General features: G+C 35.3%; 2 protein-coding genes across 11 annotated transcripts; one reads left to right on the top strand and one right to left on the bottom strand.

Moving 5' to 3' along the window:
- Positions 1-1,644: 1,644 nt before the first annotated feature.
- LOC112279425 (myb family transcription factor IPN2) lies at positions 1,645-6,297 on the top strand. 10 transcript variants are annotated; one of them, XR_016502179.1, is made up of 5 exons: positions 1,906-3,462; positions 3,840-3,993; positions 4,578-5,070; positions 5,200-5,281; positions 5,676-6,297. XR_016502179.1 is itself a non-coding variant. In XM_090248973.1 (4 exons), the coding sequence occupies exons 2-4, from the start codon at positions 4,612-4,614 to the stop codon at positions 5,233-5,235; spliced, it is 222 nt and encodes a 73-aa protein (XP_090105099.1). In that variant the 5' UTR covers positions 1,906-3,462; positions 4,578-4,611; the 3' UTR covers positions 5,236-5,481. The 10 variants fall into 10 exon arrangements, 7 of the variants coding, with proteins under 7 accessions (XP_073388551.1, XP_090105099.1, XP_024369609.1 ...); XR_002969018.3 differs by lacking the exon at positions 3,840-3,993 and having other exon boundaries at positions 4,578-4,647; positions 4,921-5,281; positions 5,676-6,215; XR_016502178.1 differs by lacking the exon at positions 5,676-6,297 and having other exon boundaries at positions 5,200-5,481.
- Positions 6,298-13,762: 7,465 nt separating this feature from the next.
- Positions 13,763-20,872, bottom strand: LOC112280442 (ABC transporter F family member 3). Its single transcript, XM_024515953.3, has 18 exons — positions 20,437-20,872; positions 19,415-19,630; positions 19,007-19,199; positions 18,656-18,861; positions 18,365-18,541; positions 18,046-18,174; positions 17,512-17,613; positions 16,935-17,081; positions 16,657-16,719; positions 16,459-16,505; positions 16,177-16,236; positions 15,948-16,030; positions 15,562-15,656; positions 15,361-15,447; positions 14,890-14,977; positions 14,591-14,676; positions 14,327-14,389; positions 13,763-14,120 (listed from the first exon to the last, which is right to left on the bottom strand). Exons 1-18 carry the CDS (start codon positions 20,653-20,655, stop codon positions 14,001-14,003), a joined length of 2,181 nt encoding a protein of 726 aa, XP_024371721.1. The 5' UTR covers positions 20,656-20,872; the 3' UTR covers positions 13,763-14,000.
- Between the last annotated feature and the right edge of the window lie 639 nt (positions 20,873-21,511).

Below are 21,511 nucleotides of genomic sequence, written 5' to 3'. Positions count from 1 at the left end.
TTTAAATAAATAAATAATTATATATATAGAATTTTGATAAAAAAAATAAAATACCATTATTTCTTCTATATTAAAGAAAATAATATCTATTTTTATACATTTATCAAAAAATATATATCAAATTGTTTATATATTTAGAAATTATGGAAATATTTTTAAAATCTAATATAATCATTTTGATAATGCAGTACAATTTCTTTGCAAATGTTAGAAGATGAAATTGATATTAAGAGAAATAAATATCTAAATGGTGCAAAAAAATAGGTATTACATCTTTAAAAAAAATAATTTGTAACTTTACCATAAAGGTTGCATATTTTATTTAATTAAAAACAATTGAGAATAAATTTGGTGGTTGCCAAATCTAAAAGATTTTGGTATAAAAAATACTAGTTGATGTAATATTATAAAAAAATAAGGAGTTACAATATCCAATGGAAATTATTCTTATTGGAGATTCTATATCTTGTCCTAATAAACAAGATGTATGAGAATTATAGGCAATATACAAAAACAAGATTTTCTTATTTTATAGGATGACTTAAATATTAAAAAAAACAAATGACAAGTTTTATTTTATAAATCCACTAGTCTTTTAAATCATATAAATTGATTGATATGTATAATGTATGTATATATATATATATATATATATATATATATAATTACTATCATATTTATTGATTTAAATTTTTTATATTATAGGTCTTTTAAAATATTTTTAAAGAAATATGCTCTAAACATACATTCAAATATAATGCTCAAGTTGCCAACAAAATTAATAACTTTGAAAATTTAATTATAAGGTAATTAATTATTTTAGATGTATTTTTACCAGTATGGATACTTTTAATGAGAAGATAGGCCTACAATTAATTCAAAACAATGTACTTACTCTTTATATATATTACTATTAAATTTGGTTGTTATCTTCTACAAATCTTTTCTTCATTCTTCCTTCACTTCAAATTCTAATAATAAAATAGACTACACCATTTTATATAATCTTCGAGCAAGTTTTGAGTCTCCTCTTATATCTCCTTTTCTTATTTAAAAAAATTCATTTTATTTTTTTAAAAAAAAAAGATAAATTAATAGATTGCCAAGCCTTTGATACTCTTTTTTTTAATTCCTCTTCAAAATTCATGTTTTGTATTAGATATACGTAAGCATTCTTAAAAACATTCTTCAAAGCACAAAATCCAACATTAATAATAATAATAATAATATAGTCAAACTTAACATATCCTGCTTACAATATATTCTATTCTCACTAAAATACAAATAAAATAAAAAACATCTTAATATGACATTAGAATGAAATGTTGTCACCTTCATCTTTCACCCACACAGTGCCACAAACTAAGAGGATTTTAAAAATGATGTGCTACTTTTCATAAGGTCTGCGTCACCTTGACACTCAACTCTTGCAAATAGCATTCATAATACTCTTTGCAAAGCAGTGTCACAGTAACAGGTCCACTGCAGCAACGGACAACTAGATATCCCGGTTGTGAACCTATTCCCGTGAAAGACCGATTCCTCTCTGCCAGACGGAGTTCGCAGATAAGAAAAAACCATTTCGTAGATGTCACGGTATTAGGCTTATCTACAAATATGACCCTTCAACCGCCTGCTTGGAAACGGCTTCTTCCGGGAGCTGGGAAGCAGAAGTAGAAGAAGGCTCTGTGGCCATGGCGAATGCGTCGACGGCGTCGAAGATCTACAATTGCATTAATGAGAATCGGGACCGGGAAATCGTGCCTGGTTGTGGGATTCCGCGTTTCGCAGGCTGCCGTTTAATCCCAGTTTATGAAGTGCGTGGAAGTTTTTCAGTGTTGACGGCTATTGTTGGTTGGCTATGGCGACGACGACGACGACCCTACCTCGTGTCACAAGGTTTCGTGCTGTTCCAGAGCAATGTCCGCGTCTTCCTGTTCTTTCTCTATAGTGACGTTGCTTTCCAACACATCCTCAGCCTGATTTGGACTTTTGCTTCCCTGGAGTAATTGCTTACGGCTTTACCCATCAGGACCCATGAATACCAAACTATGATGCTCTCATTTGGCTGTATTCGTACAAGTTTCTTTTATGGGATTAGGGGGGGGGGGGGAGGGGGATGGCCTGATTGACTGCAGCGGTTCCGGATTCGGCGCTGGTGGAGTAAAGGATATTTGTTTGGTTTCTGTGTTAGTTGGGTTCTTGCCAGCGGTGCGATTAAAGGTTTGGGCCTGTTGGGGGATTGCTCTTAAGCTCTCGGAGCTTGGGTTTGGTGTTGGGATTGTTCCTGATTTCATTGCGTTGTTGGCTGGTGCTGTTTCCTCGTTTCTTCTCTTTTTCTCGTTGACTCCCTGCCCATCTGCGTCTCGCTCCACTCGGTCAATGTTTTCATTCAAGCTTTAGTGCGCGATACTAGCATTCGTTGCAGGCTAAACTGAATTAGTAGTTCCTTTCTTGATATTTATGGTTGAGAGTTTCGTCGTTGTAGATGTGTGTGAGGACGAAATGTTTTCATATAAAATGTTATGTTACTAAGCTCTCCTTACTACCTTCGCTGATTAAAGTGTTGAACGCAGCAGTCCCCTTTAGAGTGCAATCATATTTCCCACTTCACTCCAGTATTTACAGAATCGGAAAAGTCTTCCATACCTGGACAAGCTATTCCATGACTACCACACCGAAATCAAGGTAAAATTGTACCAGTTCATGAATCTGGATTCATCAAAGAGACCAAGTCTGAGCTGGAAAAAGGAGAAAATCAAATTTATCCAGTGACGAAGTACTCAAGTGCATTGACATTAGTATTCAATCGTGCTCAGTCCGCCATCAGCAACCAAAACATGACAATTATGTATCACGGAAGTTTCTCCAGTGACGGTGCAACGAGCTTGGCGAACCCTAAACCTCGCTTGCGATGGACCCTGGAGTTTCAATGGCGGTTCGTGGATGCTATCATACAGCTCGCCCTGCATATGTCCAATATTTACTTCCGGGTGTGCAGTTAGATGATGTCTCGATTATCAGAGTGATGCCTATCTTCACTTTAATCGGTTTCGATCACGTTACAAGAATTCGTCAGTTGGGAAATGGATGAATTGAGCAGAAGTTGTTTACATGACATCTTATTCACCGCGTCAATTGTACCGAATATCTTGTGGGCGCACAATTATGGATTGAATATTTGTGGCGTGTATATCACAATGCTAGTTGCATTCATCGCCTCCCGAATGCACTGCTACATGCGGCATTAGGTTTAGTCACTTCAGACTACTGGGTTGCGTTATTACATCCTCTATTCATTAGTAGCTTAGATCAGTGGATTCTGCTTGCAATGAATCCGGACTGTGCTTTTCAAGAACTGATAGTTGACCCTCTTGAATTAAAGAAGCTACACTCATATCAGTGATGTGGGTGATGGGCGTTAAGGGCATCATTCTGTATTATTTGAAAAGCCATCTCCAGGTTAGGGTTATTTCTGCCGTAATGAGAAAATATTTTGCCTACGATGGTTGCTTTTGACTTTGTAAGTCGTTTGATTCATCGTATTGTCGCTTATGGTTTTTTCGGTTGTTCATTTATTGTTTTGATCCTTGATCTTATTTAATTTTCATTATCTGCACTTTCATCTTGTCACGCTTGACTGGTTCGATTATCTTTTCTAACATCGACATAAACATCGGTAATTAAGTGGTTTGAATTAGGTTTAAACTACTTGAAGATCGTGTAGCTCGTTTACTGCGTTATGGTTTTCAGAAAAATTTAAACAATTTTATTGTAGTTTAAAATTTCGCTTAATACGTCATTTATTGAACTCATGTTCTTCATTGCGAATGTGGAAGAATTTAACAAAGAGAGTATTTAAAGTTATTCCCTATCTGGATCTGACTGTTCACGGAGATGCGGCTATGCCGAGAGCGCACTATCCCCGTGACCATCTGAGTGTGCGGGCATGCACGAGGATATCATATAGTCAACGACATACATGCACCGTTTGTGAGTTGAGATGCAAACCTAATTCTAGCAGTAATGCTTCTGACCTGCTGAAGTACTCGCTTTGTGAATAGCTCAATCAAGAAAGTATTGGGCATAAATATGTTAAGGTTGGTGGGCTCTATTTCTCTTCCAAAAAGACACAGCAGTAGACTTTATGCTTGACTGTGTGAACAATACGATGTGCTTTAAAACATTTGACGAATCATGAAATTGCTGCTATTGATCTTTCAGCACTTCTTACGCATTTAACAGTCTTTTTTTATTTTTTATTTTTATTTTTTATGTTCGACTTCTTAAGCTCTTTCCTGTAACATCAATGGCAGAACGTTGCCTTGAGTAGGATCCTCTAAAGTACAAGTAACAAGTAGTGCCGGCATCGACGCTCGAAGTCCACCAAAACCTCAGAATCATGAGAATTTGTATCGTAGGATATAGTGAATCATGTCTACCGTAGCTCTTACAAAAAATTGTGTCAAGCCAGAATTGTTTTATTGCAAAACACCTCTGAAAATCAAGTTCCTATGAATGGTCAGGTGAAGTAGCAGGTATATTGATTTCTGGCTCGATGGTTAACTATAATGCAGGGACTTTCAAATCACTGAAGTCATCCGGATACAGATGGAGGTTCAGCGTCGCTTGCAAGAGCAACTTGAGGTTCTGTTACTCTAAACCTATTGTTCCAGCAACGTCTTGGATGTTTTTATTTTATATTCTGTAAGAAGTTCAGGTGAAATTGTTCTTAGATCTAGCCCTCTTGAATTGTTCATTTTGAGGTTTAAACTACATGATGACAAACTTTTCGTGTCTATTATAGTAATGTTGTCCTTGTTTCTTCTATCTGATCCAAACATCCTTTGTCGACGTCACCTCATTTTTTTCTCGTATATATTCCAACACTTATACCCGGACCTAGGGCATCTGATGCAGGTGCAAAAGCAGCTACAATTGAGGATTAACGCTCACAGAAAGTACCTACAAACTATTCTTGAAAAAGCGAAAGAAGCATTAGCTAGTCATATTGAGGCATCCCCAGGGCTGGCAGCAAGACATGCAGATCTTACAGAACTTGCTTCAAAAGTAAATAGTGAATCCGTTAATATTTCATTTCCTCCACTGACTCTGCCAAGTCTTCCAACTTACAGTGCAGACGCAGAGCTATTTGATCTTCCACGACAACAGTCTCATGTATCACATTGTTCTTTACAGAAGAGCTGTGTTTCCGAAGTCGCAGGCATTCCTTAGGACAGTGAAGGTGCTTCTGCGACTTGTGAGAACTAAGTAGCAACAGGTACGCTAGCTGAAATTAGGAATTATGTGTCAGCATATCAAGAAAACTTCTCGGAAGCCGTTTCATTTTTGTTAGAGTGCAGTGAAAATATTGATATTCAATAATGGCGACTTATGATTGTGAACATTCTTCTAACTTTTGTAATTACAAATGGTCATTTTTTTGGCTGCTGTGGAGGTTACTGTAACTCACAGCAGAATAAGTCGGTATCACAAACCCTTCATTCACAACTTGTAATCTTCGACTTCGTTGTTGAATTGGTATCATCGTAGCTTGGACGGATTTAAAAAGAAACGAAAAAATCAATTTATGTTTTTTTATTTCTTCGTTGTGGATCCTTGTCAAAGATTTGGCAACTCTTCCACTTTTTAGACCATACTTCTCTTCTTTGCAGGGGTTAAACAGTTGGGCACCTCAAGTTTTATTCATAGGATGCATGTGGTTCAAGGTCATCTCTCTTGTTAAAAGCTATTACGAGAAATCTGTTAACAAAGCACCTGCTGGGCACTCCCTTCTTTTCGGTCTGCATTAGACAAGCAGCGTTCTAAACTGGTAGTTGCAGGGATGCATTAGTACTGGTTCTACTGTAGCTTGTACTACGTAGCTTTCCCTCAGTTGATCTCTGCTAGTTTAATCAAGTCATGACAACGAGTACAAGCAACCATGGCTTTGCTGAGAACCGCCCATCAAGGGTTTCGAATTGGACACACTTTTTACACAGACGATTGCTGTGCTAAGGAAGACATCCGAGTCACTTCTGGATCTTGTAGTTTGTACTTAATTGTCGTGAACATAGGTGCATAATTTTGGTAGTATTCATTGAAGAGTAGCCATAAACTTGATTCCTGCTTATTTTTATTTAAGTCTACATAAAGTGGACTATAAAGTAAAATGCCAAAAAAATATCTTTGAGAATCTTGTAAATCTATGATAATAATATGTAGGTTAGGTAGAAGTTATTTCATATAAGTGTAGTAATGCATCTATTATTATAACTTCTGGACCTATATATCTTTACACTATATTCCTTCCAAAATCAGAACCTTTAATAATTTATAATTTGACATATATATATATATATAGTAAAAAAATTGAAAAAAAATCACAAGTACGGCCTCACAACTAAGCGAATAAGCATCACATTATAAATATGACATGATTAAAATTTTATATAATATAAATTTATTAATTTGATAAAATCATGATTTGATAGATTTTTATTTTAAAGAATATAATTATCAAAATTATCACAAAATTACATTCTTATATATATATATATGTATATATATACACACATAGAAATGTTAAAATGACCCAATTTTTTGTTAAATTGACCCACAACTCTAAACCATCGTTGCACCTCCCAACCCCTACCCTCGTTCCCCCGTTTCCAGACCCCTCCCCTGTTCCCCCAGTTTCGAGTCCTTGTCCCTCCGTTCCGACCCTCCAACCCCCGTCCTCGTTTCGGCGACATCACCGTGTGGAATTCATGGATGCCCTACCCAAATCCCATACCACAGAACTCTTGCAATTCCGGCAGTCGCACCGCATACCCATGTCTTTCAACATTCCCATAAGCTGTACGAAATGTCCTTACCGACTCCGCATGATCAGCACAGTGCATAAGATCTATCAACACATGCAGGCTGAAATAAGGTTCACCTGTGTGCGCAGCCGGAATGGTTGAAGATTGGTCACTCGTGGGTTGGTGACCCTCCAGGCAAGTGAAAAGTCGTTTTGTGAGGTGATTTAGAAACAGCGAAAGTCTTGACATGGCAAATCTGCAGTGATGGCTGTTGTCAGTCGAGGATGGAGGGTAGATAAGTTAAAACGATCGAGCTAAACCTCTGATGAAACAATTAACACATGAATATGCTCAAATTACTGGAGGTGTAAATGTTCTTGAGCGATCTTACATGTCCTGTTGTCGATCGCTCAAGAACATTTACTCTGAATGGGATTGTTGATTGTATTATAGATTGCTAGCTAGTATTGTACAGACCTTGGGGGATTGATTGCCCCATATAAACATACATATAAGCAACAGGCCTGCAAAGCAAAGTGGGAGCTTGCAGTGGTTGCTGGTGTCCAGTATTAGTCTACGTGATTGCTAACCAAGATAGAGGGAAGCTAGTTCGAGGCTTCCCATTGCATGGTCTCTAGACCCTCATCACAAAATTGTATAAACCAATTTTGAAGGTTTTATATACACCTACGACAGTGCCAAGAGTTTGCCAAAGCATATAAAGCTATTCCCCACATGTCGTTACAGATACAAGATTCAAGCTTTGTGGGCTGATTTGTTGAATGCGCTTGTATAGTCCACTGGAGCTGAAACTCGCTACCGACAGGTACACTCAGTCCTAAGATGGTGGTGGAAGCTTCAGCGGAATCGAAAGATGAAGAAATTGGTGATGATACTTGGACGCCGTTGATGGTGAGAGAAGTTGCCGCACTGTTAGCTCCAAGGATGATAATTGCCTGTACTGTGAGTCCTTTCTGGATGGCTTAGCCCCCGTTCACGACCTTCAACGACCGAACACCTCGCTGCGTCAATTGTTGGACGAAGAATCTCACGAAAGTGACATGCCCTTGCAAATCACCATCTCAATGTCGTCACCGTTGTCCAGGAAAAGCTTACCTGAGTCTTTTACAACATTCAAGTAGAGTTTACATGATCACGTGATCATGTGTTATTCTTTGCACAACTTACGGGAATGTTGACAGACATGGGTGTGCGGTGTGATTGCCAGAATTGCAAGAGTTCTGTGGTATGGGCATCTCGGCAGGGCATCCATGAATTTCCACGTGGTGATGTCGCAGAAACGGGGACTGTGGGTCGGGACAGGAGGACGACTAGAAACTAGGGGAACAGGTCAATTTAACAAAAACCTGAGTCATTTTAATATTTCCTCAAATATATATATATATATATATGTGAGAAGTTATTAAAGTAACACCCCTACATTGTTAGCACAACACCTCCTAAAGTTCTCATGATTGATTTAGTTTATCTTCCATCTCCCTTGGTTAATTCCTACCCCCATCCTTTTTTCCAACTCTCTTGCTTTATCCCGACCCCCTCCCCCCTCCTCATTGCCAATTCCAACTTCCTACCCCCTCCCATCTCTCTTCTCTTTTGTCCTTCATTTCAACCTTTCATCTCCATTCTTAGTCCATGTCCTTCATCTCAACTTCTTATTATAGATACACATGTTTATCTAATTAAAGGAGCATATAGAAGTAAGTAGATTCAAAAATATCTAGTGGACAAGCTTCTTAGAAGCTTTATTAACACAAATTTGACTTTATATGTGTTTGTAGGTGATTGGTAGGTTAAAACTTAGCCAACAAGTTGGTTATATGTTGTATATATTGGTGACTTGTATTACAAGTTGGCCATATGGTGTACATGTAGGAAACTTGTCTTACAAATTATATGTGTATCTTATAAGTTGGACATATATCAAAGATCTTATAGAATATTGCTATGTAGTTCCTAATTAGATGGTATATATAGAAAGAGAGTAAGGCCTTCTTCATTCTTTGTCAATGTTTTTTTGGTTCTTATTCTTATTCTAAGAGTCTATAGTCTTCTTTTCTTTGGCAATAATCATTCTAGTTCTAATATTATACTATCTTTTGAGTGAATATCTATTCTTTTCAAGTGATATAGGAATGTATTGGTATTGTGATTGTTTCTAATTTATGTCTTTGCCAATTTGGCAAGAACATTAATTTATTATTCTTATTTTATTTTAATAGTAAATAAATATATCACTTCTTTTTTTATATCATAAAGAGATAGATAGAAAAATTATGGATGTTATGCTTTACAAAAGTAAGAATAGATAAGCTACTATTGTAGATCTTCATAAGCTTGTTATTACTTTTAGGATGGAAATTTCACATATTACTAATGTCAGCCATAGAGGTACTATTTTTACACCTATAGAAGAAGTTCATGATGAAATTTAGTATCTATGGCAAAAAATTGTGCAATTGAGAGAAGCAAGTAAACTAATTTCATAATTGAATCTAGAAATTCTTCTTATTATAAATATGAGGTAGAGAAGGATTAGTATGCTAAAGAAGTTCAATGGAATCAGATCAAAATTTAGAAGATTTTTACAATAAATGAACTTCTATTAAATATTGCACCTTTCCTAAAATCTTAATGGATTTACTCAAGTTGGATTCATAGATGCATTCATATTTAGAATTACTTTTTCTTATTATATACCTTTGATGGAAAAAAATTCACAACTCCTATATAATCTAAATTCATTTATAGAAGTATTTATAGTCAAATTTTAAAAATATAGTCTAAAAAAGATAGCAAATAAGCTTCATATATGCAAATTTGATTTTATATGTATTTGTAGGTGATTAATAAATTGAAACATCGGCCAACAAGTTGGCCACATGTTACAAGTGTTTATAATTTTTAGTACAAGTTGGCCACATAGTGCACATATAGGAAACATGTCTTGCAAGTTAAACATGTATCTTGCAAATTGGACAAGTGTCAAAGGTTATATAAAACATTGCTATATAGCTTCTAACTAGATAGTATAAATGGAAGCAAGAGTGAAGCCTTCTTCACTTTTGCCAATGTCGTTTTAGTTCTTACTTTTTTTTCAAAATTCTATAGTCTTTTTGTCTTTGTCAATAGCCATTTTAATTCTAATATTATACTATCTTTGAAAAAATATCTTTTTTTTTTGAAAAATATAAAAATATATTGATATTTTAATTGTTTGTGATTCATGACCTTAATACCCCCCTCTCTCCCTCTCCCTCTCCCCCTCCTCTCCATCCTCGTCCTTGTCCTTATCTTCATTCTTAGTATTCTTCCTCTACTCTCATTCCTTATCATTGAAAATGGCAATAACTACTTTAAACAAAAATGTGTTTTTACAAAAATAATTATAACCAAAATATTCTTGATGTTGCATTGAATTTTTTTGTTTGGAATTAATAGATGTTACATTTTAATTTAAATATTAATGGATTATTTAATTATATTTTTTTAGTTGAAATCTAAAGTATGCAAGTCTTTTGAAATAGGCATCATGTGCAAAATCCATGGCTAAAGGCTTTGGAGTATAATCTTTGAATAAGAAACATGAATTGATTTAAAAATTATACATCATTTTTTATAAAATAAGAATGGAAATCAAAAATAGGTATTGAAAACAAGGAAGAGAGATTAAAATAAGAGACAATAGATAGAAACAAGAGAAGGGAGACATGGAACAAAGAACAAAGATACGGGCTAGGAGCTAAGAATTAGGGATAAAGAACAAAGAAGGAGGGGGTTAAAGACTAAGGACTAGAAATTGGAAACTAAAAACAAGGAATAGGGACAAAGATAGAGCATAGATTGAATTAATTATTAAAACCTAAGGAAATGTTGTATTAAAAATATGGAGATGTTATTTTAACAAATTATATATATATATATATATATATATATATATATATATATATATATATATATATATATATATATCTAAGATCTTATTGCAATGTAATATTAAAATAAAAATAAAAATAATTTATCAAAATATAATAAAGATTGATGTTTCTACTAAATAATATATTTAAAATATTATTTTAATAAATAAAAAATAATATATATTAAATTTTATTTTATTTTATTTTATTTTTTATATATCATTAAATCAATTTAGAGTCTAATTTGGTTGTTGAAACATAAAATTAGTTGTTACTACAAAGTATTTTATATAAGTTAAATAAAAATTTATTTGTTTTGGTATATAAGCACTAAAAAAATTAGCCATTATGAAATAATTACAATAGCAATTGCAATGACTATTAATATTTAATGATAGAATTATTTTTAGTTTTTTTGTATCAAAAATGTAAATGGATAAATAATAATAAAAAAATAACAAGATTTATCTATAAGATTTCATTCATATCAATATTATACAAATGTATATTCATTTGTATCATAAATATACAAATATGTTTATATTTGTAATACATAAACATTATATAGATAAGTACATTTTTAGTACAATAAAAAATCATAAGAATTAAAGACAAAGTCCTTGACCACTTGACTCAAGAACAATCATTATTATATTTATTGAATTAAAAATTTAAAAAAAATTAATATGTGTAAATTGTCTTAAGAATAAAACTTCTTATAATTCTTGTTGTAATCTAATGAGCCTTTATCAACTTACAATAGAAACAATATTGGAATTAAATTAGTAATTGCTCCTTTTGGTTGCAAATTATTACTTTTGGATGAAAAAATACACCATTTTATCTTTAAGATTCTTCCAATCTAACTTACAAATAAAATTGGTGAATCATAAAAAAAAAAAAAAAAAAAAAAAAAAAAAAAAATGCATTAAAAAGGTTTCTTAAAGTTGCTTATACATTTGTCTACAATGCAACATTAATGACCAATAAGACAATATTTGAGGTTATAAATAAGTTGTTTTATGATATTAATGGTATTAACAAGCCATATAATAGAAATTCTTTTTTATTAAGGAACTTTAGCCAAATATTTTAAAATTAATTTTCAAAAAGTAAGAATCCAAATGGCCAATATAAGCTTGATTTTTTTTTACTTGCAACTTTTTATACATAAAATATACTTTCTAATATTATGAGAAACTATTATCTATAAATTGATACATTAATTAATTAAAAACTTCTATAGTAATATTACTAACCATGCAATTGGTCAACAATACATCTTAAATTGTTAAACTTTATGTACAACTAATATATGCTTTAAAGAGTTGAATCTTCAATTCATACTAAGGTTTTTAAATTAAGAATATTTTTTTATATTTTTATTTTATTAATTATAAAAATAATTAAAAATTATAATGAATTAATTTTTTTAGTTCTAATTCTATTACAAATTACAACTTCATTGCCCAAAATTAAAGGTTGGAACTTTTGTAATGATGTTACAAAATATGGTACATAGTTTATGCAACAAAAAATGCCTTAATATAAAAGCTTTCATACTACATTTAATCAATATTAAAATTATAACCCCAATGCAAATTATAAAATAAGTCTTTACTTCACAAGTCAATGTAGCACCTTCAAACATAGAACTTTTGTCTGAACTACAACAAAAACAACTTCTTGTAAAACTTATTTTTTTCATAACAATTAACAAATCTTAATGATAGACAATTTTTGTCCTTAGGGTCTATTTGCTAAAGCCAATATTTTCCCATGAGAACTTATGAGTTGGTTTGTCTCAAGTTAAACCTAATAAAAATTTACCTTATTGTTTAACAACAATTTTCTTGAATATGCAAATGTTGTTTGTTATGAAAAATTTGAATTCTAAAATTTATTTTGTGTATCTCTATTACACATCAATGACATGCTTTGATATGTTTCTTCCAAAGCAAAGTAAAAAACCTTAATACTAATAAATAGGAAAATTTAAAAATATATAAAGTACTAAAGCTTTAAATTGTATATTAATTGCATGTTAGATTAGAATAGCTCATTTTTATTTTATTTTTATTTGTTTACATAACTTTGGCATAAATAAAATAAGTTTACTGCTCAAATATTTTTAATTTGGTATATTGACAACTCACAGTAATCATTGATTTCCAAAAATTACAATTAATCACAACACATTATTTCTTCTAGATGTAAAAAATTTAAGTTTATTATATCCCATTTATATAGCAACTAATCTTATAATCTTACATAGTTAAAAGACCAATCTACTAAATTCACTTGGATCTACTTCATGAAATCTTTTTGCCAAATCACTACAATATTCTTCACATAAATCTCTAAAATGTCTTTTGAGTTACAATACTGACTTACATTTACTATTGGAAAAGGAGATGTTAGAGAACAGAAATATTTTAGAAAATCATATAAGAAAGACAATCAGATAAGTTGATAAATTAATTAAATAATAAAAATACCGTGTGTAAAGAGCAAATCAATTCAAGAACTGTTCTTATTTTGTTATGCTTCTTGTGAGAAGAAAGACAAATTCAAACTCAAGTACTCATATACGCACATGTGTACGCTTGTACATACAAATTTACATTTTGTACATTCACACCCTCTTTTGCTTCATACTGAGCATTCACTTTGGGAAAGCGCCAAATTTTTATTTCACATGGTGCTCTGAGTCTAATGTTCATTAGATTAGAGCCTGAGTAAGACTAGCTGTAAGGGCCGAAATCAAGGACCAACAATCGCTTTGTAATAGATGTATTTAGTTGTTAGGTTAAAGAGGTGATTTAGTTTTAAAGATTCTAGTTGTTGGAGAAAGCGAATTCATTTCAACTAAGGGGTTCTGAAAACCTAATTCGTGACCAATCCCTCAGTCATTCATTAGTATCTCATAAGCGATTATGGGTCGCCACACACCGATGTCATCAACTTTTGCTCTTGTTCCTATGTAGAATGCCTACAACAGAACTCAAAAAACACAATGCATAGCACAATAGCAAGTCGAAGAACTTGTCGTTGGTGATGAGCCAGAGCCGAATACATTACAACCCTTGTTCTCTTACTGGAGATGATTATTTCTATACTGCTCAACAACTATTGTTGCTCTATCTCTAATAAATAAACTTGATCTGAGACGAGCAATGATTTCGTTGTACTACTCTTAAAAGCTCGCCATAGCTGATTGGAAAGTGAAACATATTCCAAACCAGATATTCACAAAATCTTAGATTTTCAGCGTCTTTTTGTATTCAGCGAAGGTACCATGGAACGGCGTCGCCTTACCGTCCGAAACACACCAAAGTTCATCTACACTTCCTGAAATTAAATGCTCGTCGTGGCTCACCTGCACCAAATTTCACAATTTACTCCATACTGCTATAAACAACTCCTTCCAAGTTGGCTGGAGTAAACAGCAACGTGAAACCAAGAAATAAGACCGATTAACCTTATCATTCACCTGTCACCATATGCAGATGCAAAACCAGTAGCCAACATGCACACATTCAGGTACAATGATTTCAATTATTCAGAGAGGATTGGATAAAATACCATGAGCACGCCTCCTTGAAATAAAGCAAGCCCTTGTATAAGGGCCTCCACAGCATCAAGATCCTGCATCAGCGAAACAAGATTCACTAAGAGTTTTCACCACACTTTGAATGCACGGTGCAAAAGTATGCACCAAACACACCCAGGAAAATAGATACTAGAGTACTCAAAGTGGCCAGCAAAGCAAATAGTAATGCAAATCTTTACAAAAATGCTTTTGTAAAGGTTCAACGTGTGACGTTTATTCGCTGAGAGAAAATTTACCAAGTGATTGGATGGCTCATCCAGCAGTAATATATGAGGCTTGTTGAAAGTGATTTTTGCAAAAGCTACCCTACTCTTTTGACCACCTGCACAGCATCATCCATATTCCAAGAGTATGACAATCTGACACATAATTGTGATAAAGATTGCTTAAATTTAAGAAAATACCAACAATCCTTCAATAACCTGACAAATGTGATAAGACAAAATGATTCCAACACTCAACAAAATTCGAATAAGACCTCTAAACCATTCTAAACTTAAAATAAATTCTTTAGGACATCTGATAAGAAACAAACCTGAAAGTGTGTACATAGATTGCAAAGCCAGGTTGCCCGTGATTCCAAATGAACCTAGGTGGGCACGCAGACGTTGCTCCAATACACCCTGAAACAACCACAACACAACCAAAGAATCCACAAAAAAAAGTTTGAATTCGAAGTGTAAACCGATAATGATTCGTTGTCCAGATCCATAGCTGCGCATTCACGGGGTTGTCTTATCGTTACATTTATCACCCATTCATTTGTGTACATTTTAACAAGTCACCCAACCGACCTACAAACGGAGAATAAAAGAGGCGTTTGACAAAATAGCTGCCTTTCCCACGTCAAGAATTCATCGACAGATGTATAGTTTAAGGAAACTATAACACCAGCTCTCTTGAATAAGAACGAAACTGGTTAAATATTCAAATCTATAACCCTTTAAGCATAGATATTAAACTAATGAGAACAGAGTCCATGATTGAAAAAGGAAACGTTTCTCACAGGGAAACAGTGTGCCATGTAGAGAAGAGGCGTTGATGAGAGATCCAAGCCATCAACATGATGCTGACTAAAGACTGCCATACGAACCTGCATCCACATTTCATTACAAGTGATTAGAACTTTCCCTTCCAAGCTGATAAGAGAAAGCGTCTGCTAGACTAATCCAAATAGGTGTAAAGAGAAATAGCAGGAGATTCCCACCTTCGCCGATCTAAACACGGTTCCGGATATAGGCTCCAACTCTCCTGAAATTAACTTCAACAATGTAGACTTTCCAATACCATTTGGACCCACCACTGCGCACACAAAAAAATTAGTATTCACACCCACAGCAAAGAGGATACTACAAAATACCAGCATGCGTAATTGTCTAAGAAAACAATGACTTATGGCCCTAAGGAATGGACCGTTCATCAGCAAATAATCGGCACAAACTAATAACTACATTTAAGAAGCGAGAGAACTGCTCCTAGGAATGATTAAAAGCAATTTCATCGAAAACTAAGAAATCATCCATTCAATGAAAACTCCATCACACAATTTACTTATTCTGTACAAGCTGTAAGCAGAAAAATTTAGAAGTTTACTTGCTAATCGACTGTCGAGGTCAATTCCAAAATTTAAATTCTTGAACAGTATAGGACCGCCAGGGTATCCAAAAGATGCGTCACTGCAAAATTTGAACCACAAAAGATCTGTAAGTACACCAAGAAAACTGGTTATCGTAGAAAGGCAACAAACACCTAGTAAGATTAAACGATTACAACCCTTGAGAACCAGCCGAGCTTAACATAACCATTTGACGATGAGGCTTACCTAAAACTAATGATAGGTGCTTGGGGTTTATCTTCAGGCGTTGGAAATTCAAACTTGTAGCTGTAGAAACAAATGATAGGAGACAAATAAATTATTCATAGAGACAACATCTCAAAGTAGACAAATGAGAATGTGAGGTAAGTGTTATACAATGACAGTAATGAATGATGCAAGCAATAAGATTTTAAATTAGTTACATCCTGATGTAAAACCTCATCTGTACTCCGTCATAAAATGTTGCATGCGACCAGTAGAACAAGCATTAAAAATATGCATACTCACTCTGGATCATTGACGACTGCATCAACATGGCCGATTCGCTCCAAAGCCTGCATTAGTAAGAGAAAAAATATGTTAGGAACAATTACAAGATGATATAACAGCAGTCTATTGCAACTAGTAGTGTCATAAACACAAGTTTACTTCAGGGACAAAATCAGTAAAACAAGCAAAGAAGTGAAGATGATACAATTAAATCACCTTGATTCTGGATTGCACAAGAGATGCTCTTTTGGCATTGTATCTAAATTTATCTACGAAAGCCTGCGACAAAGCAGTTGGCAACGGTTAAATAAAGATCATCCACGAGACATATAGACATACCAGTTCCATAAAATTTACCAAACAAACAAATACCATAAACTAGAAACATTATCGATTGAGTAACAATATTTATCACGAGCAATAAAACAGAGCTTAAAATTCTGAGAATGACACAAGCTGGAATCCGCTGAACACGTTTCCTTCACAAGTCTTACTTGAATGTGACTACGAGTCCGCTCATTCGCCTCGTGTGCTTTCATCTGGTTTCGAACGCGCTCATCACGAGTTCGTTCAAATGTGTCATAATCGCCCTTGTAGGTCACTATTTTCTGGTTTTGAAGGAGAAGAATATCTGTAACAACCTGCAATTCAGAACAATGCTGACTGTTAACCAACTTGCCAATAGGCAGGTGCCTCACAGTTCGCAACCTCTAAAATGGACTAGAAATTAGATCACACGAATCAAAATCAAGCCATTCAAAGACGGGATGCTGCTAATGATGTACAACTATACTCTGCCCGAACAATTTAGACTGTGTAGAAATTCACATCAGCTCCGGCAGTGCTTCTGGCAAGAAAATCTCCTCTGGAGTTATTAAAAACGTAAGTCCAATGTTACCAAACATGCGGGGATCGACACGACATAGAATTATGTAAGTGATTTAAAACGTGTTTGGACAGAAATAACCTGAGTCACAAGCAACCCCACACCACGGAGGTCCAAAGCTAGGAAAGAACTAAAAACATCCATCTCGGCACTTACGTGCATGGGACACCACCGAATCCACTCACCGAATTTAGGAACTCACGCGCATGGGACACCACTATCAATGTTTTTGGCCACTTGAGCAAATAAGACTCCAACCACAACACTGCATGCAGATCCAAATGGTTCTGCAAGGCCAAACAAACCCCTTTAGAAATTAGTGAGTTAAATCAACCCAGTGACTGATTCAGAGATGCCGTTCAAACCCCTACTGGATCCAGTACTCTCGTAGTGAGAGGTTCATGGGAAGATATTATTAATAGACTATGACTGACACTGATAACGACAACTTAAACGTAGCAGACAACACAAAGATGACTCTGTCATAAATAGCCTACATGTTCTAACCAAGAGACATGTTTACCAGCATTCTGAAAAGAGTAACTTCATTTGCTTCATTATTAATAAAAGGAGCAAACAGTGGTAACTACCTTATCTAAGAAATGAAAGCTTATTGACGACTTTAATCGTGAGATGTTTACGATACCTCAAAAATAATGTAATTAAGCAAGCAATAGACCAATAGAATCACTTTTTCCATTAAATATACGTAAACCTACCGTAGGTTCGTCTAAAAGCAGTAGATCCGGCTCGATGAATAGAGCTCGAGCTAATGCAATCCTCATACGCCAACCTCCTGAAAAGGTCCTTGTTTTCCTCGTTTGCATATCTGCTGTGAAACTCAATCCCTGCAACAGACGATTTCCAGTTGATTCAAACACACAGCAGTCTATTACCTCAACTTTTTACTGTACAATTTCCTGACATTCTCATGATCACAAATCGTATGACTCCTTAATCAGTTCAAAAGAGCACCATACTTCACTTGTGGTGTTAAGAACCCTAGGCAGAAAGCATCCGAAGACAGACTATACTCACAGCGAGAATAGCGGAAGCGCGGGCTTCTGCTGAATAGGCATCGATCAGCTCTAATCTCTTGTAAATTTGTGCAAGCCGAGCAGACACAGGATCTTCCTTATCACCCGCATTTTCTGCTATCTTTCCATCAGCCTTCACTAATGTGGTGCCTTCAGTTGATGTAGGCACTGTTGCTTTCTGCAACACAGAATCCTCAATTAAAAGGGTGTCGTGATTGTATACATCCAGATCGATAAGAATTATCCTATAAGAAAAGGCCATACATGAACTTTAAGGAACCAAGCAGCAGACCTGCTGAGCCAATTGAGCCTCCTCTTCCATTAGCAGCTTGCGCTCTACATCTGAATCCAGAACACACTGAAGAACTGTAGTGTCATCTCCCACGACCTCTTGTTCCACATGCAGAATCTGACAATTCCGCGGAATGCCATCTATAGCATGCATCGCCATGTGCTTCAATAGCGTAGTCTTCCCTGTTCCGTTTCTGCCAACAAGACCTGATCCCACCAAACAAATATGAATTAAGGAACACTTCATATTCATAGAAGGACTAATGTGACCTACGAACACATGATCAAGCGCGATGGAAACTGAACTAGAAGCAGTCGCAGCAACGGTACGAAGGAAATAGTTTATATTCACCATAGCGCCTGCCATGTGCAAGGGTGACTGTGGCTTCGTTGATAAGCTCGCGACCTCCCATGGAAATGCTGAAATTCTCCATGCGTATATCTTTCGCCACAGCTCCTTCACCAACACCACCATGATTTACCATGACAGCAGGCATGCCTACATTAGCTGCCTCAGCAGCAGCCACGTGGGCCTGATAATCGGCCTGTTCCAATGCCAATGCCAATGCCAGTGTAAGGAAAGAATTCAGTCTCATCATCTCTTGCAACCTATTGCTGAAAGGTAGACATGCAAACATACGTCACAATTCAAAAGCTGAAATGCTGAGCCCATTACAGATCACTGATCCGGGTTCATTTGCGTTTCTCCAATGAGCAAACGACGACATTGTAGAAATATTTTACTGATGTGAAATGATACCAGACGCTGACGCTCCTCTTTCCTTCTGCGTCGTTCAATCTTGGCCAAGTCTCTCTCTGAAATTTCTGGTAATGTTTGCGGATCCTCAAGTTTCGCCGCGGGTGCAGATCCAGCCATCCCATCTGACATGCGAACAGGTGCAGCCATTTTACGAAAGCTTTCCTGTGACTTATCGCCTCCTCGAGCACCAAAGCGGCTTGCAAGTTTTGCACACAGCTGAAGTACAAAGCTCAATTAGGAATGCCTGCATGAGGTTAAAGCAATTGTTGCAAAAGAAAATGATATGCTTACATTGCCTTCTCTTGGCTAAAACGTTGCAGAGCGGTAAAGAGGTACACTTAAAATAAACTAGCATATCCGTACAGCCAATTAGATGACTGATCACCTTGACGCTCACAACACTGAAGGAAGAAGTTAAAATTCCATCTTAATATGTACTCAGAATTTCCCGGTTAAAATATCCCTGGTCTCTTATTATGGTGCGCGGGGATCAACATTCTAACTAAAATAAATCTTCCACAATTCTGTCAAATCTCTTGACATCCTTCAAACCAAGGGAGTCATATGTAATTAATTATTATCAAAATATTGACGCAGGCATCGTCATAACGACAGTCAAGTGTCACTCGAGCGATGATGTCCAAAGAAATCGCCTAGTCCAACACCTAACTAAAGGTGACTTCTGCTTCAACCCGAACACAAGAGATTGAAGTACCAAGTACACAAAGCTGAGATCTTTCAGGTTTAAGCCAACTGACAATCACATCCAAAACATTCCATGACTTTGAGATTTGGAATAAAATTCAATCCAAAAAATTACGGGTCAAACGGGAACCTCGAAGGATCAACCAATGTCAGCAATTGCTGACGAAAAGTCTAAGATTAAAAAAACAAAAGAAAAGAAAAAAAAGAATCTGTGTGTGAGAGAGAGAGCAACATTTAAATACCACGTAATGAATGATACACGACATGCTAGTGAAGCTTAAAGCCGTAACGTAAGACCATAGATCCTAATTCCTCACCACTTTCGCTTGTTTTTCATCGTCGACCAGCTCCGCAGCGACGAGGAGCGCGCCAACGGCATCGTACGCTTCCTTCCCCTCGGGTCCAAAATCGAACGTCTCATCCTGGAGAACTTTCACGACGTAGTCGATAATGATAGAATCGACATCTTTAATCCGGTCTCCCACAACCTCGAGGAATCCTTGCTCCACAGTCACGTCTGCCTCAGCAGACACCATTGCAACTACCTCTTCTGGACACCTTACAATCCAAAATCCGCCACTCTCCAAACCGGACTTCAGAGCTATGAAGCTAATGGAAATCCGATCAATGCATGCGAACAACAATGACGATGCCGTTGAGACAAGCAAACAACGGTCCCGAGGCAGAATTGTCCTCAGCGATATCCCGTGGCCCTCGCTGTTCGTGGACTGTGGTGCCTGCCGAACACGTTGTTCTGCAAAAACTAAAAACCATATTAGGGCACAGCCTCCCCATCATATCTCTTCGTTCAATAATAATCGGTTTCACACTACATCCATCGTGATTCAACAAAACCCTTCGAATAAAATATTCCAGTTGGCCTTTAACATCCTACACTGTGGCGTGAAATCCACTGTTGTTTGCATTCTTCTTTTCTTATTAACTTACACCCACATGCATATGTGTGCGTATGTGTGATTGCCAACATATATATATATATATATATTTAAAGATAATGAAATCAGCACCTTGAATTAATGTGATTTTTATAAGTATACTTTTCAAATTTAGAAAAACAAAAAAAACAAAAACAAAAACAAAAATAAAATCAGAACCAAACTTAATTTTAATTTGTATCCTCAAATATTGAAGATCATGTCTTCTTAGATTTCAATTAATGGATGGTGCAAAATGCATTATTCCCAGCCTGACATCAATTCATTATTTTTTATAAAATATGTTGAACAATGTTTTTAAAAAATTAACACTAAAGTATATTTTAGCAAACTATATAAAATATATTCACAAAATCATTTGAATATCCTTAAGTACTTATTATTGACAATTTAAAAGATATAAAAAATACCTAATAATTTAAATTGAAAAGATATA

The sequence above is a fragment of the Physcomitrium patens genome, chromosome 3, assembly GCF_059467195.1.
Source record: "Physcomitrium patens ecotype Gransden chromosome 3, ASM5946719v1, whole genome shotgun sequence".
NCBI lineage: Eukaryota > Viridiplantae > Streptophyta > Bryopsida > Funariales > Funariaceae > Physcomitrium > Physcomitrium patens.
This window is presented reverse-complemented; position numbering and strand designations above follow the sequence as displayed.